This window comes from Schistocerca cancellata, chromosome 1 (assembly GCF_023864275.1).
Source record: "Schistocerca cancellata isolate TAMUIC-IGC-003103 chromosome 1, iqSchCanc2.1, whole genome shotgun sequence".
In the NCBI taxonomy this organism is placed as follows: domain Eukaryota; kingdom Metazoa; phylum Arthropoda; class Insecta; order Orthoptera; family Acrididae; genus Schistocerca; species Schistocerca cancellata.
The window spans coordinates 1,280,252,294-1,280,270,632 of record NC_064626.1 but is presented as its reverse complement, the minus strand read 5'-3'; the positions used below and the strand labels follow the sequence as shown (position 1 = coordinate 1,280,270,632).

General features: G+C 47.6%; 1 protein-coding gene across 1 annotated transcript in view; it reads right to left on the bottom strand.

Moving 5' to 3' along the window:
- LOC126147104 (uncharacterized) overlaps positions 1–15,523 on the bottom strand; it is a 38,180-nt gene extending 22,657 nt beyond the window's left edge. Inside the window, exons 1-2 of the mRNA XM_049915672.1 lie at positions 15,419–15,523; positions 327–479 (exon numbers count right to left, since the gene is read on the bottom strand). Of these exons, the coding sequence (XP_049771629.1) occupies positions 327–479; positions 15,419–15,523 (258 nt within the window). The remainder of the gene's footprint in view (positions 1–326; positions 480–15,418) is intronic.
- Between the last annotated feature and the right edge of the window lie 2,816 nt (positions 15,524–18,339).

The window sequence follows — 18,339 nt, the reverse complement described above, 5'->3', positions numbered from 1 at the left end:
CACTGTACTAGTGCCGACATTGTGCATGCTCTGTTGCCCGTGTCTATGTGCCTGTGGTTCCGTCAGTGTGATCTTGTGATGTATGTGACCCCAGGAATGTGTCAATAAAGTTTCCCCTTCCTGGGACAATGAATTGACGGTGTTCTTATTTCAATTTCCAGGAGTGTAGTCTGTGAGGTCACCTTGTCAGAGATAAAGATCAAGAACAAAGCAGAGCCATTTCATAAAGGCGTATCACATTTACAAGCGCTTAACTCGGGAACTTTGAGGACGGTGTCTGCACCTGCACTGGACTGTCCACATCCCTCCCATTGCGCCCCACTCACCGGCATCTGGTCGTCCACGTCGTGGGGCCACGTCCAGTTGGTGGAGTACGTCTTTCCGTCCTCGCCGGCGTCCAGCTCAGTGGAGAAGGCCACCTCCCCCGTGCCCTCGTCCTCGCAGCGCTCAAAGTGGTCCAGACGCACCTGGTACGAGCCCTGCAACACCACAACGCCACTTCTGCTGCTGCTGCCGAGACGCACACAACGACAGCGCAAATCTCGACATATACGAGGTGCATTCAAGTCCTAAGGCCTCCGATTTTTTTTCTAATTAACTACTCACCCGAAATCGATGAAACTGGCGTTACTTCTCGACGTAATCGCCCTGCAGACGTACACATTTTTCACAAGGCTGACGCCATGATTCCATGGCAGCGGGCGCAGGCTTCTTTAGGAGTCTGTTTTGACCACTGGTAAATCGCTGAGGCAATAGCAGCACGGCTGGTGAATATGCGGCGACGGAGAGTGTCTTTCATTGTTGGAAAAAGCCAAAAGTCACTAGGAGCCAGGTCAGGTGAGTAGAGAGCATGAGGAATCACTTCAAAGTTGTTATCACGAAGAAACTGTTGCGTAACGTTAGGTCGATGTGCGGGTGCGTTGTCTCGGTGAAACAGCACACGCTCAGCCCTTCCCGGACGTTTTTGTTGCAGTGCAGGAAGGAATTTGTTCTTCAAAACATTTTCGTAGGATGCACCTGTTACAGTAGTGCCCTTTGGAACGCAATGGGTAAGGATTACGCCCTCGCTGTCCCAGAACATGGACACCATCATTTTTTCAGCACTGGCGGTTACCCGAAATTTTTTTGGTGGCGGTGAATCTGTGTGCTTCCATTGAGCTGACTGGCGCTTTGTTTCTGGATTGAAAAATGGCATCCACGTCTCATCCATTGTCACAACCGACGAAAAGAAAGTCCCATTCGTGCTGTCGTTGCGCGTCAACATTGCTTGGCAACGTGCCACACGGACAGCCATGTGGTCGTCCGTCACCATCCGTGGCACCCGCCTGGATGACACTTTTCGCATTTTCAGGTCGTCATGCAGGATTGTGTGCACAGAACCCACAGAAATGCCGACTCTGGAGGCGATCTGTTCAACAGTCATTCGGCGATCCCCCAAAACAATTCTCTCCACTTTCTCGATCATGTCGTCAGACCGGCTTTTGCGAGCCCGAGGTTGTTTCGGTTTGTTGTCAGACGATGTTCTGCCTTCATTAAACTGCCGCACCCACGAACGCACTTTCGACAGATCCATAACTCCATCACCACGTGTCTCCTTCAACTGTCGATGAATTCCAATTGGTTTCACACCATGCAAATTCAGAAAACGAATGATTGCACGCTGTTCAAGTAAGGAAAACGTCGCCATTTTAAGTATTTAAAACAGTTCTCATTCTCGCCGCTTGCGGTAAAATTCCATCTGCCCTACGGTGCTGCCATGTCTGGGACGTATTGACAATGAACGCGGCCTCATTTTAAAACAATGCGCATGTTTCTATCTCTTTCCAGTCCGGAGAAAAAAAATCGGAGGCCTTAGAACTTGAATGCACCTCGTACTCCACCCATTTTTGTTACGCTTGCCTCATGAGACTTTCGGGAACGTAAAAGCGCTTCTGACACTGCCACCTGGTAGCATTCAGAATCATACAGAAGGCTCGGGCCCTTGCGGAATTGGCCGAGACGCTGAAACAGCCTAATCGCGATCACGCTCGACTAATGCATCAAACTGGTCCACACCTTGAAATGGGTGTTACATTTAACAATAGCAGTTTAACACAAAGCTGTTTCGGTGAAAATAAGGAACCAATGCACTGTGCAGAAAATAGTGAGGGAATAGGCGAGTGCCCATTGCTTACCTCCACAGTGTTATCCGTAAAAGGGGGTATCCTGATCCGTCCAATGTTTTCCATCACTTGGATCTGATCCTCGACAGAGCATGGACGCACATCTCATTGACCTTCATACTTTCCTGCTGTCAGGTAAAGTGTTTCTTGAGGGCTGGTGACAACGCAGGGTGTGGCGTGAGCCTTCGCTACAGCGTAAGGGTTCCTTCATTAACACTTTTAGATATTCTAGAGACCATTCATAACAATCAGAGTCATAAATGAATTAATTTTTACCGATGTCTAATGTTTCTTTATTACTATAGTCTCTGAAGATACTATGTAGGCCTTGTTGTGCATCACGAACATCCTTCCCGCACTTAAACGTCGCTTTTTTTAATCCAGTCGCTCTCCTAGTCACCCCCTTAACTTGCAATTGTACTAACAATGCAAGCTTATAAGCGAGTGGCCACCGGATATCTTAATGTTTCTCTCGTCTACTATACAAGCATAGACGCAGGTCTAAGAGAACGCACTTCCCAAGTGTTTAACAAGAATCCATGGTTTGGAGTTCCACGATCTTGTCGAGTACCGTGCAACAGCGCTAGCCGTACGAGCAGGCGAGTTAGCCCAACAGACTTGGGCAGCAGACCGTTACCCATTGTGACGGAATCATCCTGACAATCTCTTTCTTCAATTAATGGCATTAATTACCGAAAATTTTTACGAATGAAAGTGAAATTTATTTACGGTGTTTGGTATATAAGTGCTATGTTCGGGGAATTAATATAAGTGTAAATTCGAAACAACCGCTCTTTCCCCCTTCCTACATATATTTCCTCTTTCGTTCTCTCTGTTTCACCTTGGACTCGGTTTTTACTTTTGCAACGTATCCCATAATCCAATTAACCATAAATATGCGTGCAACGTAACAACATAACATATTATTGAACACACAGATTTACTTTCAATACTAATGATAAGAAAGAATATATGTGTGGGAGAAACAATTTGTCTGACTGCGAGAAACAAAACGAAACCGCGCATTTTCGTAGCACAGCACAGTACAGAATTTTCTTTCTCACAGTTGGTTTTAGCAGGAAACATGTACATTGTTGTATACACACACACACACACACACACACACACACACACACACACATATATATATATATATATATATATATATATATATATATATATGCCCGTCTCATTGTCTATTACAATATCATGTAAAAATTCGAAGGAAATCGTTCAAGAACTTTTCGAGACGTTTGATAACAATGTTTCCCCTTTATATTTCACGTAAATACACATTATAAAAAATGTTTAGCCTATGTCTGTCCGATTGTTCACTAGAGTATCGTCTAAAAATTTTAAGTAAATTGGTTAAGGACTTTTCGAGATTTTTCGTAACAAATTTTCGTCTTTGTACTAAAATTATGTACGTGTTGTGTATATCAAAAAATATATAACCTATGTTCGCTTGATTGTTCACTGAAGTATCGTGTAAAGGTAGCAACTTTCCCCCTTTACGTATTACATATATATTTTTTATATTAAAAATGTAGCATATGAATGTCCGAATCATTAGAATATACTGTAAAAATTTGAAGTAGATCGGCCAAATACTTTTCGATATTTTGAAAATCTCTCTAAGCACTATGGGACTTAACGTCTGAGGTCACCAGTCCCCTAGGCTTGGAACTACTTAAACCTAACTAACCTAAGGACATCACACGCATCCATGCCTGAGACAGGATTCGAACCTGTGACCGTAGCAGCAGCGCGGTTCCGGACTGAAGCGCCTAGAACCGCTCGGCAACATTGGCCGGCCGATATTTTTAGTAACAACATTTAACATCTTGCCTACATACCATAGTATGATATATTCTAACTTTCCGAGTTTACAGTTTTCCTTCGCTTAAGCGCATGAATGAAATGTGAAACAAAATTGGTAATATCGTTGCAAAATACCCTATCCACCTAATGTATTTGTCGGAGCGTATGTGTACAAGCAGAAACTACTTGTTTGAGAAATCTGATGTCACACAACAAAATGGTTCAAATGGCTCTGAGCACTATGGGACTTAACATCTGAGGTCATCAGTCCCCTAGAACTTAGAACTACTTAAACCTAACTAACCTAAGGACATCACACACATCAATGCCTGAGGCAGGATTCGAACCTGCGACCGTTGGCGTCACACAACAGTGAAGCAATCAATAAGTACCAGCAATACGAAAAAAAAAAAAGTTGCGAAGAGCCTGGGATAAGGGTGGACGCTCAGAAACAAATCCAGAATAATTTGGATTCCAAACCACCCACCTTCACAGAGCTCAAGGATAATAAAGCAGCAGGTGAAGATGATATTGTGGCGTGAATGTGGAAGATAGGAGGGCAAGCTGCTGAAAATGGAACAGATCACGTTATGGAAGAAACATGAAAAACTGAAAAATACCGTAAGACTGGAAACATGCGTTCATACACAAACTCCACAGGAAAGACAACTGAACGGACCTGAAAAACAAGAGGGATCTCCTTACCTTCAATTGCTTGTAAGGTACTCTCCATAGTCCTGCTGAGAAGAGTTGAACAATCCGATTACATGGCTGGAGAATATTAAGCTGGCTTCCGAAAAGGAAAATCCCGCGAGGAACATATATTCAACCTCTTGAGCATTCTGACAGTTAGAGTAATAGTAATTTAGTTGATAGAAAAACAAGGGAAATCGCAAAACAAACCCTGACAGACACCACCTCGGAATTTAAGTTTTATGAAGCTGTCCCAGAGCCCTTTGACATAAAGACAGGGGTCAGGCAAGGAGACAGATTATCTCCAATTCTCTTCAATATTGTCTTGGAGAAAGTAATTAAAAGCTGGAAGATGCTCTGAAGTAGGAAGGAATAAGACGAATACACTTTCGGAAGAAAGGAAACAACCAGTAAATCAAATTATAACGAGCTTACACTGCTATTCCGTACATCTTTATAGTGTTCTCTTAACGTCTGTCGCTTGCCTCGTTAGTAGCAGTGAAGCTGAGAATGTGGTGCAAAAATACTTCCGCAAATTTTTCACGTCCCTTAATAATCAAACAGACCATCATCAATAATGTCTACCTTTGAGAAACATCCTTGGAGTTACTTGGCGAAACTGCTTCATTACCATATTTTAGCCTGGAAACATCTCGCATCCTCGTCTAAAACTTGCGACTCTTTCCATAATTTGTACCAATGTCAGCACAAACAGTTACTGTCCTGAAGAGTGCAACAAAGCATGACCTCACTTTAACACTGCAGGCAGACTTCCCCACAGTTCAGTCTGTCTGCAGTATGCTTCGTTCCACGCGAAACACGTTCACGAAAGCGGAAAAAGGCAGGGTGCTCCTATCTTCCCCATCTCGATCCTGTCCACTGTGTCTGCCTACTGCGACCCATTTTACTTCGGAAAAGATGGCACAAAACAAGACGACAAGGGAAAACGCTTCGCCGTTCTCGGCCCTAATGGCTTCCTCAGTTCTTTGTCTGAATTTTATACTTTGAATGAAGGTTAATTACAACATCCTAAGGAAGAGCTCCGACTTTACAAAATGGTGCAAATGGCTCTGAGCACTATGGGACTAAACTTCTCAGGTCATCAGTCCCCTAGAACTTAGAACTACTTAAACCTAACTAACCTAAGGACATCACACACATCCATGCCCGAGGCAGGATTCGAACCTGCGACCGTAGCGGTCGCGCGGTTCCAGACTGTAGCGCCTAGAACCGCTCGGCCACTCAGGCCGGCTCCGACTTTACAAAATGGTTTGTCTTATACTCTTAATTTTAGAACAACAGAATTAAATGCGCAGGCCGTAATCCAACCGTACCTTTAGAATGATTTGTTAGCATTTCTTGATATGTAATTGGAATTACATGAGAATTAATCTAGCAGTTCAGATTTTTACAGCGCTTTCAGTGAATGTAAAGTAACGCTGTTTCATTATAATACGCTTAGAGTTTACCAAGACCTTATCGTTGTAGTCAGAAGCGGAAGGATGCACAAAGAATTCTAGAGAGACACAAAAGAGTTACAGATTTTGGCTGCGAGCGGGCACTGATTTAAATTAATGGGGGAAGCTGAAAATTTGTGCCGGTCAGGGTGTTGAAGTGGGTGTCCTGCGTGCTCAGGCAGATGCGCTGACCACCGCGTCATCCGGATACAGTGGTCATCGCAATTCCGTGGATCACCCTAGCAAGGCACCCACCAGACCCAAACTCTCAGTCCATTAGTCTCATTATTCGCGGCATTTCGCCGATTGCCGTAAGAGTTCAAACCTGGTGTGCGTCTGCACTGAAGAGATCATTGGCTGATCTCTTCTCTGATACATACGGGGTGGTTGTTTCCACAGCGTACAAACATCAGGGATTGGTCAATGAGAGGGTACGGAACGAAAAACGTCTAATGAACTTACATCCCGAAGGGCATGGTTTCTACACTCCTCGAAATTGAAATAAGAACACCGTGAATTCATTGTCCCAGGAAGGGGAAACTTTATTGACATATTCCTGGGGTCACATACATCACATGATCACACTGACAGAACCACAGGCACATAGACACAGGCAACAGAGCATGCACAATGTCGGCACTAGTACAGTGTATATCCACCTTTCGCAGCAATGCAGGCTGCTATTCTCCCATGGAGACGATCGTAGAGATGCTGGATGTAGTCCTGTGGAACGGCTTGCCATGCCATTTCCACCTGGCGCCTCAGTTGGACCAGCGTTCGTGCTGGACGTGCAGACCGCGTGAGACGACGCTTCATCCAGTCCCAAACATGCTCAATGGGGGACAGATCCGGAGATCTTGCTGGTCAGGGTAGTTGACTTACACCTTCTAGAGCACATTGGGTGGCACGGGATACATGCGGACGTGCATTGTCCTGTTGGAACAGCAAGTTCCCTTGCAGGTCTAGGAATGGTAGAACGATGGGTTCGATGACGGTTTGGATGTACCGTGCACTATTCAGTGTCCCCTCGACGATCACCAGTGGTGTACGGCCAGTGTAGGAGATCGCTCCCCACACCATGATGCCGGGTGTTGGCCCTGTGTGCCTCGGTCGTATGCAGTCCTGATTGTGGCGCTCACCTGCACGGCCCAAACACGCATACGACCATCATTGGCACCAAGGCAGAAGCGACTCTCATCGCTGAAGACGACACGTCTCCATTCGTCCCTCCATTCACGCCTGTCGCGACACCACTGGAGGCGGGCTGCACGATGTTGGGGCGTGAGCGGAAGACGGCCTAACGGTGTGCGGGACCGTAGCCCAGCTTCGTGGAGACGGTTGCGAATGGTCCTCGCCGATACCCCAGGAGCAACAGTGTCCCTAATTTGCTGGGAAGTGGCGGTGCGGTCCCCTACGGCACTGCGTAGGATCCTACGGTCTTGGCGTGCATCCGTGCGTCGCTGCGGTCCGGTCCCAGGTCGACGGGCACGTGCACCTTCCGCCGACCACTGGCGACAACATCGATGTACTGTGGAGACCTCACGCCCCACGTGTTGAGCAATTCGGCGGTACGCCCACCCGGCCTCCCGCATGCCCACTATACGCCCTCGCTCGAAGTCCGTCAGCTGGACATACGGTTCACGTCCACGCTGTCGCGGCATGCTACCAGTGTTAAAGACTGCGATGGAGCTCCGTATGCCACGGCAAACTGGCTGACACTGACGGCGGCGGTGCACAAATGCCGCGCAGCTTGCGCCATTCGACGGCCAACACCGCGGTTCCTGGTGTGTCCGCTGTGCCGTGCGTGTGATCATTGCTTGTTCAGCCCTCTCGCAGTGTCCGGAGCAAGTATGGTGGGTCTGACACACCGGTGTCAATGTGTTCTTTTTTCCATTTCCAGGAGTGTATGTTAGAGACATATATGATGTCTGTTCTTTCGCAGATGTCGAAAACAACAGACACCACATACACTGAGCAGCCAAAAATCATGATCTCAGCGCACCGCGAAGTTGGAAGCCACCTGGTGGCGTTGCGGGCACGTGACACGGTAACAAAATCGTGAAAGCGGAGCAGAGACGGACGGGGGATCGCCCTAGATAAGATATAGGGTACAAATGGGACAATACAGTGAGGTAAGCGACTTAGACAAATGGCAGATTGTTATTACTCAGCGGCTGTGAACAAGTATCTCGAAAGCGGCGAAGCTGGTCTAGTGTTCACGTGCTACTGTCGTGAGCATCGACGGACAGAGGTAGAAGGACAGTGAAACAACCACTTGGCGCTAAATGGGTGGACGTCCACGACTCTTTACAGAACGTGGGATTTTGAAGCTTGTCTACAAGTGGGACACATGGTGATTTGCATCATCTCTGCTGAAAGAGCACAAGTGTTTCGGAGCACACCGTTCATCGTACGTTGTTCAACACGGAGCTTCGCAACAGACTAGCCCTACATGTACATATGCTGACCCAACGACACCGCCATTGCAGTGATCACGGGACCATCGCGTTTCGACCGTCGATAAATGTAAACGTATCGGCTCTTCACTTTTGCTACACAGGTCGCTGGTCGTCTCCACAATCGCAGGCGTCCAGATGAACGGCGGACCGAACGTGCAGCGTGTCAAGGACGCAGACTGGTGGGACAGGTATTATGCTGTGGGACATATTCTCCTGCGCTTACATGGAGCCACGCTGACAGCAACGAACCACCCAAATCCCAATTCATGCTTGATGTCTTCCCTGACGTTATTTTTCAGCAGCATAATTGGCCCTGACTCGGTGCCAGAAGCGTGCCAAAGTGGTTCGAGGATCATTGTAGTGAACTCACATTGCTGTCTCGACGACCAATTCGCCTGATGTAAATCCTGTGGAACCCATCTTGGTCTCTAGCGGGCCCCATCATCTGGTACGCAAATCAGCGACCAGTTTTTGCGCGCAGACTTCTAATGCCACATTCCTCCACTATCAATGCAACAAACTGTCGGATCCCTTATACGCAGAATCGATAATGTTTTTCGTTCCAAAGATGGAAAACAAGCTACAAGGCAGGTGGTCATAACGTATAGGCTCATCAGTGTATATACGATTCTAGAGACCAAAATGAAATTGCTGGAAAAATGGGTCTCAGAGTCTCGTATGAAAGGACCGAATATATTGAACGCAGAAACCAAGCAGAAAAATAATGGAAGATTAAAAGGATGCATAAATTCCAATTCATAAGAGAACAGTTCCAACGGTGTGGACTGGATAAAGATGCAGTCAATGGAACTTTCTACACACTAACTCAGACCAGGTATAACAAACGAACAACATCTTACAAGGCCAAAATCAGGCAACGTAATTCAGTTATAAAACGAGAAGGACTCTATGCTTCTTATTTTACATAAAAAGGAACCTTTCTTAGAACCTGAAAAGAAGGAAAGAAACATTTCGGAAAAATCGGTCAGCGCAGGAGATTACTGATGGGACTTGGAAACAGCGCGGAAAGGACGGCTGAAATTTTATGGACACATAATAATAATGGACGTAAGTCGACTGAGCAAAGAGATGTTTAGTTACACCAAATCTTTAAATCCATCTCTAAGTGGGTAGAAGCGGTCAAAAGATCTCTACAAGAAACTGGTATTACGCTGCAGCTGATCCAAAACAGTGAAGAATTCAGAAGCAGAGTCAACAGCATAAAATCATTTGAAAATAAATCATAAAAAGAAGGTCCAGGTACTACATTTCCGAGGAGAAGAGAAGGAAAAGAAGAGAAAGAATGAAGAGCTTACGGGAAGAGAGGAAATGAAAGTTCAAGGGGCCTTAAGTTCGGGAGTACACAGACAGAGAAATGCTGAAGAAAGACAGTGGGTGTATGTATGGCCTACCTCATCCCGTCTACATCATTCTCAGCTTTGTAAGGTGCTGTGTTGCTGTGTGGCGTAAGATATTCATATTACACTGTTAGGACACACATTGTCCAGACAAGTTTATAAGCAGATCCAACTTTTTTTTCCATTCTTTTCTCCAATGCTTTTCGACACTGGTTGGAATGAGTTCCGAATGGATGTCGTAGAACATGTAATCTTGTTTGGTTTTCGGTAGACAGACGTGCACTGTCAGTCCGAATGGACAAAAAAGTGATCTGCTGTTACTGTCTCTGTTATAAGACTCGGCACTTTATAGTGAAAGGCTCTCGTTTTAGGACAGAGGGCATCTCATTTCGATTAACCATCTAGGTGCGAATGTGCATTCGTGTAGGTAATTTCCGTAGTCTTCTCTCCTTCCGCGACTATTGCCAGGATTCCCCACTACGCAAATTAACGTGTGCCTCTCACATCGATCAACAGGCTGAATCCCTCCTCATAAACGCTTTCACTAAATCCTTTGGCAAAACCCAAGCCAGAGACACAAAAGTAACAGTCGGCTGATTTCCAGAGTGGTACCACTACTCGAGGCAAATAGTCTGTAACGCCGGAAATGCATATCCTCCTATTTCCATCTATTGTACAATAAATTTGTTTTCCTTATTTTTGTTATTTGAATATATGACATTTCTGTGTCTTTACATATTGTAATTGTTTTACTATTTGTATATATATATTTATGCATTTATGTCGATGTATAATTGGTTTGCTTCGTAAATATTATTTGTATTTTTACGCTGGGTCTTGCCTAGGGAAAACTGCTATCGAACGATTACATCGATAGGTCGTGTGAAGAATCAAAGTGTGTAGGACCTTTGGTAGTGTTAACTCGGCCGTGTGGAGCGAGAACAGAGGGGTCTGGCTGGAGTAGCGAGTGGAGCAGGTGTGTTGTGTGAAGCTCCCGCGAGTTGCCGCGCTTTCGGGGTTTGGCAGCATGTAATTGCGTTCGACTTGCGATGATAGTTTCTCACATGGTGTCGCGGACGGGAAGCATTAGCTGGCGCACATCAAGAGCCCGTTTCGTCTGGTGACCGTGTCGAGAAGAAGGCGCGCCAATATCCAGCTTCTGCAACAGCGACGGTCGACAATGAGTGACTGTCGCCACCTCCTCGATCGACGGCTTCAGACCTTCAAATCAACCAACAAGGAAGACTGGAAGCACGTAAAGGTTTAGAACTGTATGACAGGCCTCAGTTTTTCAAACTTTTAAAATTGTTGCATCGCAAAATTACAGCAACTTAGCATGAACGTTTGTTGCTCATTGTCCCAATTGCATTACCAAGCAGGGTCCCTTCCTTTTCCGGAATGAACCCGAGTGTCGTTGAAATTCAAACGCCATCATTAAAGTAATATGATTCGATTTCACTGCTTTAATTTCAAAGTTCAGTTAAAGTATTCATAGCTGGCTACAATATTTAGATTACACAAGCACAAATTAAGAGTGCGCGTTTTGTTACCATATTTTAGCTTACCTGTGACTGCAGCTCAGCTTGGTACGTACTAAATTTTACTATTGTTAATTGTTCAGAATCATTTAATTCAAGTTCAAAGTTAAATCTCTCATTTCTAAATTGCGTAGATTCAAGTAGCTTTTGAAATGATTGTTGAGGTATTCCAAGACTAACCGTATTTTACTGAATTGCGATGGGCTTCAGAAAGAAAGCTCACTATTAACTTCAGTCACTAAATTAACTTTCGATTTTCCGGTTTTATTAATTCTTTTGCTAAATTAAGTCAGAGTGTAGCGAAATTTATTACTTCTGACAAACGTTCAGTTTTCACACTACACTTGTCAACCTTCAGTTGCCACGCTTCTAGTGCTAATTATATGTGTAATAATCTTTCTTTTTCAGTTACTATAGTAATTGTCCTTAGGACTGGCGACCGTAATTTCCCCCAAATCTCAAATATCTAATTACCTCTAGTTAATTGTTAACGTAACGGCCGCACATTTACTTTCTTTATTAACTTTACCCCTTTTCAAAATTACTTTCCACCGGTTTCATTTGGATTTTTCCTTTCATTTAGATGTAACCCTTTCCTCCCTCTTTACCGACAAATTAACTTCGGTGACGATTGCTTTTCCCAAATTTCCATTAGGTACAGGCGGTTTAATTTTTCACTGTCATTAAGGTCGATAAGCGAGGGGGAGGTTACAAGTCGTGTATGTCGGTCCTTGCTGCGCCGCACACTGATGTTGAGGCACCAGCACGGCTGTTTCTCTTGAGGCAATGCGGGACGTGTCGGCAGACACTGTATGCACACAAGCAGTGCCTTCAGCAAATTCCACAGCAACGTGAGGCTGATATTAGGGGGTGATACGTATGTCAATTTTATTTACAGTTCCCATAACCTGCAACAGATAGCAACACTTATATCTAAGTTTCTTACATTAGAGGGTTAGCCCATTTTCAGCGAATATCTTCAGTTCTTCCTGTTACAAATCTTACTTGTTCGGCAAAGTTTAGACCGCTGATTAGCAATGGGTGTGTGCCATTGAAGTGTCCTCAGACGATGGTGGATCACGTAGTGTTGACTAGGGCGTCCTGGGAATCTTTACTACCGCTTCCAGTTTTGTCTAAAGTGGCAGGTACATTACAGTACTGTGATGCAGACACGTTGAGGGCCTCGGCTATGGTCGTGGTGCATAACGCAGCACAATATTGGGCGCCTGTTAAAACTGAGAACGTCAGGAAGAGCGGTGTGCTGACCTCATGCCCCTCCATATCGAATTCCAGTGACGCCTGTCGTCTGAGGGTGACACGGCGCTCGGTCAGTACCGTTGGCCCTTCCGAGGCTTGTTAGAAAGGAGTCTAGTTTTATTTTGGTTGCTATAACAGCGCCAATTTACAGGAAATGGATGTACAGTTGATGAAGGCAGTGACAACAGTCCTGGGATCGTTTACCCCTACACAGTGCACACGGCTTCCGATCTAGGCATACATGAACCTTCCTGAAGTTATGAGAGCCCTACTGGGCAGCTGAGGAGTGCGAGAAGATGAAGAACGACAAGACGTGTCTTGCAATAACCATCTAAAGTTTACACTACTGGCCATTAAAATTGCTACACCAAGAAGAAATGCCGGTGATAAACGGGTATTCATTGGACCAATATATTATATCAGAACTAACATGTGATTACATTTTCACGCAATTTGGGTGCATACATCATGAGAAATCAGTATCAAGAACAACGACCACTGGCCATAATAACGGCCTTGATACGACTGGGCATTGAGTCAAACAAAGCTTGGATGGCGTGTACAGGTATAGCTGCCCATGCAGCTTCAACAGGATACCACAGTTCGTGAAGAGTACTGACTGGCGTATTGTAACGAGCTAGTTGCTCGGCCACCATTGACCAGACGTTTTCAATCGGTCAGAGATCCGGTGAATGTGTTCTTGCCAGGACAGCAGTCGAGCATTTTCTGTATTGAGAAAGGCCCGTACAGGACCTGCAACATGTGGTCGTGCATTATCCTGCTGAAATGTAGGGTTTCGCATGGATCGAATGAAGGGTAGAGCCACGGGTAGTAGCACATCTGAAATGTAACGTCCACTGTTCAAAGTGCCGTGAATGCGAACAAGACGTGACCAAGACGTGTAAACAATGGCACCCCATAGCATCACGGCGGGTTATACGCCAGTATGGCGATGACGAATACACGCTTCCAATGTGCGTTCACCGCGATGTCGCAAAACACGGATGCGACTATGATGATGCTGTAAACAAAACCTGGATTCATCCGAAAAAATGACGTTTTGCCATTGTGCACTCAGGTTCGTAGTCGAGTACACCAACGCAGGCGCTCCTGTCTGTGATGCAGCGTCAAGGGTAACCTCAGCCATGGTCTCCGAGCTGATAGTCCATGCTGCTGCAAACTTCGCCGAACTGCTCGTGCAGATGGTTGTTGTCTTGCAAGCGCGGCCATCTGTTGACTCAGGGATCGAGACGTGGCTGCACGATCCGTTACAGCCATGCGGATAAGATGCCTGTCATCTCGACTGCTAGTGACATGAGGCCGTTGGGATCCAGCACGGCGTTCCGTATTACCCTCTTGAACCCACCGCTTCCATATTCTGCTAACAGTCATTGGATCTCGACGACCGCGAGCAGCAGTGTCGCGGTACGATAAACCACAATCGCGATAGGCTACAATCCGACGTTTATCAAAGTCGGAAACGTGATGGTACGCATTTCTCCTCCTTACTCGAGGCATCACAACAACGTTTCACCAGGCAACGTCGGTCAACTGCTGTTTGTGTATGTGAAATCGGTTGGAACCTTTCCTCATGTCAGCACGTTGTAGGTGTCGCCACCGGCACCAACCTTGTGTGAATGCGCTGAAAAGCTGATCATTTTCGTATCACAGCATCTTCTTCCTGTCGGTTAAATTTCGCGTCTGTAGAACGTCATCTTCGTGGTGTAGCAATTTTAATGGGCAGTGGTGTATGTACCCGCTTTGGAAAACACGAGTGGCACTAGGTAATTATCACTCGAGACGGTTTGGAAGAAGATCTGAGACAGATGCAAAGCTATTAATGATACGGCCTGACTCACCCAACATCAAAATCATTAAGAAATGGTGGTTAGTGTTGAATCGCGTGAGGAGAGAAGACGACATTAGTGTGAGGCCTACACGACTTCCCCCAGTGGACAGGTGCAAACTTTGGTGTCACCGCCAGACACCACACTTGCTAGGTGGTAGCTTTATATCGGCCGCGGTCCATTAGTACATGTCGGACCCACGTGTCGCCACTGTCAGTACTTTCAGACCTAGCGCCACCACATGGCAGGTCTAGAGAGGCGGACTAGCACTCGTCTCAGTTGTACGACGACTTTGCTAGCCACGACACGTACGAAGCCTTTCTCTCATTTGCCGAGAGACAGTTAGAATAGCCTTCAGCTAAGTCCATGACTACGGCCTAGCAAGGCGGCATTTGCCTTACAGTGATTGTAATTAACCGTATCTGGAGATAGTCTCACTTGTATCGTCAATAGCGATGTACCACAATGATGGAATAAAGTTAAGTAGCCGAGGAGCTGCATACTTTTCTTTAGTGTATTCATAACTTATCCTGTTCCAGACTTCACGCCAGTCGGCGGGTGTGTACGCGTGCCTTTCGGCTACTTCCGAGTGGCGTGGCTGTCTTGCTACGCCACAACACAAATCATGGAAAACGCACTCGAGGCTACATACGTTGCCTGGACGGATCACAAACCTGTCAGACCTACCCAAGAGTAGCGCTGTATTGGCTAGAGAAATGTGCCGCACTATTAAAGAATTACACCATTTTCCCTTTCTTTTATTTTCCAAATTTGGCTGCGGACCGCGCAGACGTAGCCCTGTGCCTGTGCACTGCTGCCAACTTACCGCCATCTGGAGGCTGCTGGCCGCGCCGGCCGCCCACGCAGCAGCCAGCGCGAGGCAGAAGCAGCAGCGGCGGACGCCGAGCAGCGGCAGCGACGTGGCGGCCATGGTGCGGCCACAGCACGCGCGGCGGCCGCTCTTATAGGCGCCCGGGAGCCGGCGCCCACGGCCTATCGCTGTCGCCATCTGCGTCCTGATGTGTTGGCACATTAGCAGCTTTTCGAATCGAAACTGACGGTTATCTCCGCTGTCATCGCCGGTTTGTAACACTTCATTATCCTGGACGCTCAAACAACCATCAGTTCCGCTTCAGCTCTCGTGCGCGGCCTTAAACGAGCGAAACTCACGCTGCCGACTCACTGTGGACCGACGCTGGCGCGGCAGATCCGTACAAGCAAACGTGGGCCTGGAAAAGTTTCGGTATTGTGGAAAGCACTGTTATCAACACTCGAAACTCCGTCTCATACTCAGATAATACAGTCTGCGACACTGCAAGAACTCAGTATTGCCGTACTATATCGGGGGGGTCGGGGTTAAGGAGATTCTTTGAATTTCTCTTACTCCTCCCTGTAAGGTGCAAAGAGATTGCCTATATCACGTGTCTGGCTATAGACAGCATTGCTCACGCACGCACTCCGCTGCTTGACTCGCTGCGGCTCACACCGTTACCGTCGGTCGCTCGCGCACGCCAACGCCACTAGCCCATCACCATGCCGAGAAGTAGGAATGGAGGAAGTGGCAAGATGGCTGCTGCTGTGGAGCTCCTGCTAAACGCAGTCGGGAGTAACGGTTGCGGCAACAAGAAGAAGAAGCGGAAGCCTGAGGCACAATTACAGTGCTACAAGTGTCAAAAGCTTGGACACATAGCCAAAGGAATGCGACGGTGTGGTCGCGTGTGTCAAGTGCGGGAAATCGCACGACACACGCAACTGCATAAAACCGAGAGGTACTGCAGCGATGTGCGTAAACTGCGGTGGCTCGCACGCCGCAAACGCGCGCAGCTGCAGTTACCTGAAGACGTGGAAGCAGCGGAAGTCGGCCACCACGCACGGAGAGGTGGCCCAACAAGAAGAAATGGTGGTCACCCCGCCCCCCTGCCTCAGTAGGGGAAGCGGGCTGCGCCACCGAGACGACGTGGACGCCTTCCGCCAAGCACTGCAGGAAGCCAACGAGGACGCGCTCAAAACCACCATGGCGGAGGAGAGAGCGGCCCTGAGAGCGGAACTCGAAGAGATTCGCGAGGAGCTGTCTCAACTAAGGCACACCGTGCACCTCACGGCCTGCACGAAGACGGGCATGGCACCGACCCCCACCTGCACTGGGGTAGACGCGCCAAGACAAACGACCGCCTCCCTGGCCGACGCGGCAACGCAGGTTGCTAGGGAGGTGCCCATACAGTCGGGGAAGACCACCGACAACAAGGAGGCGGCCCCCTCGGAAGCAGTCGTCACTCCTGTCTCTGCGGAAACGCAGACGACACAGGAAGTGCCGATGGAGACCGAGGGAGGAGAAGAAGACGAGCCGTTCGAGTGCCTCCCCCTCCCCAACAAGAACTGTGTGAGGGAGGTGCTCACCGAGATCGCAGATTCCCTGCGCGACGGCAGCTACCCCCATCATGGCCATCCTTACCCTTTCACGGTAGATAACATCCCTCCCCTTCCTCACAAACCTTATCCATTCCACTGGGGGTGCGAACCCTTAAACCAGAAGCTGCGCGGGAGGGAAATCGTCAGGCGTGGAGATCTGGAGCTCATAAACAAGCACCCGATCTTCACGGACGAGGACTGGAAATACGTGACTGAGGAAGCAGTCAAGTATATCCGGACACAGACGCCGCCAGTGGACTACTCCAGCGGGAGGAAAATAGAATTCGGGCAGCCAGGAAGCAGTAAGAAGAAGAAGAAGAAGAACAAGAAGCCGTCGGAATCAGCCGGCAGATAAGCTGCTGCATCCACAGAAACCAGAGGACAGACCAACACGCGAAGAAAAACCGAGAGGACTTCAGGAGGAACAGCTCGAAACAGCTTAAACTCCGCTACCTCGGGCGAAGGCAGGCCCGTCATTATAGTGAGTGAGTGAGTGAGTGAGTGAGACAGCGTTGCTGTCTTTGAGTTGTTACGGATCACTATCGAATGAACGTCGATTCCTTTTTTTTTATCCTTATTATTTATTCAGTCATTTGCCCTCCGCGTTCCCCAAACGCCATCAAGAAGGACAGAGGCTGCATCTCGTAAGTACACTGACCAGCCAGAACATTATGATCAACGACCTGCTATCGATCTGAAGAGGTCAAGGTGAACCCAGCGTCAACGGGCGAGGAGCGATTGCTAGTCAGACACGCGCAATGTGCATGTAAAGAAACTGAGGGTGCTGCCCGAGCCTGCTGCCTGCGTGCGATTTATCTGAGTTTGACCGAGAACGGACTGTAATGGCCCGGGGGCTCGGCTGGAGCATTTCGGAAACTGCGCGACTTGTCGGGTGTTTGAGGAGTGCTGTGTTTAGTGTCTTCAGCACTTGGCGAAACTAACGTAAAACCTCTTCCAGACGTCATGGGATTGGGCGGCGTCCCCTCATTCCAGATGTCGGACGTCGCAGACTGGGTAGACTAGTAAAACAGAACAGGCGGCGAACTGTGGCGGAACTAACATCAGAATTTAATGCTGGGCACAGTACAAGTGGGTCTGAAGACACAGTGGACCGAACACTTCTAACGGCGGGCGTCCGCAGTCGACGCCTCATGCATGTGCCAATTTTGACATGATGACATCGGCAACTACTATTGAAATGGGCACGTGACCATCGGCCGTGGAGGTAGGCTCAATGGCAGAGAGTTGCACGGTCTGATGAATCCCGATACCTTCTTCATCGTGCCGATGGCAGGGCGCGAGTTCTTTCAGGGCAACAGCTCTTTGACATCTGTGCTG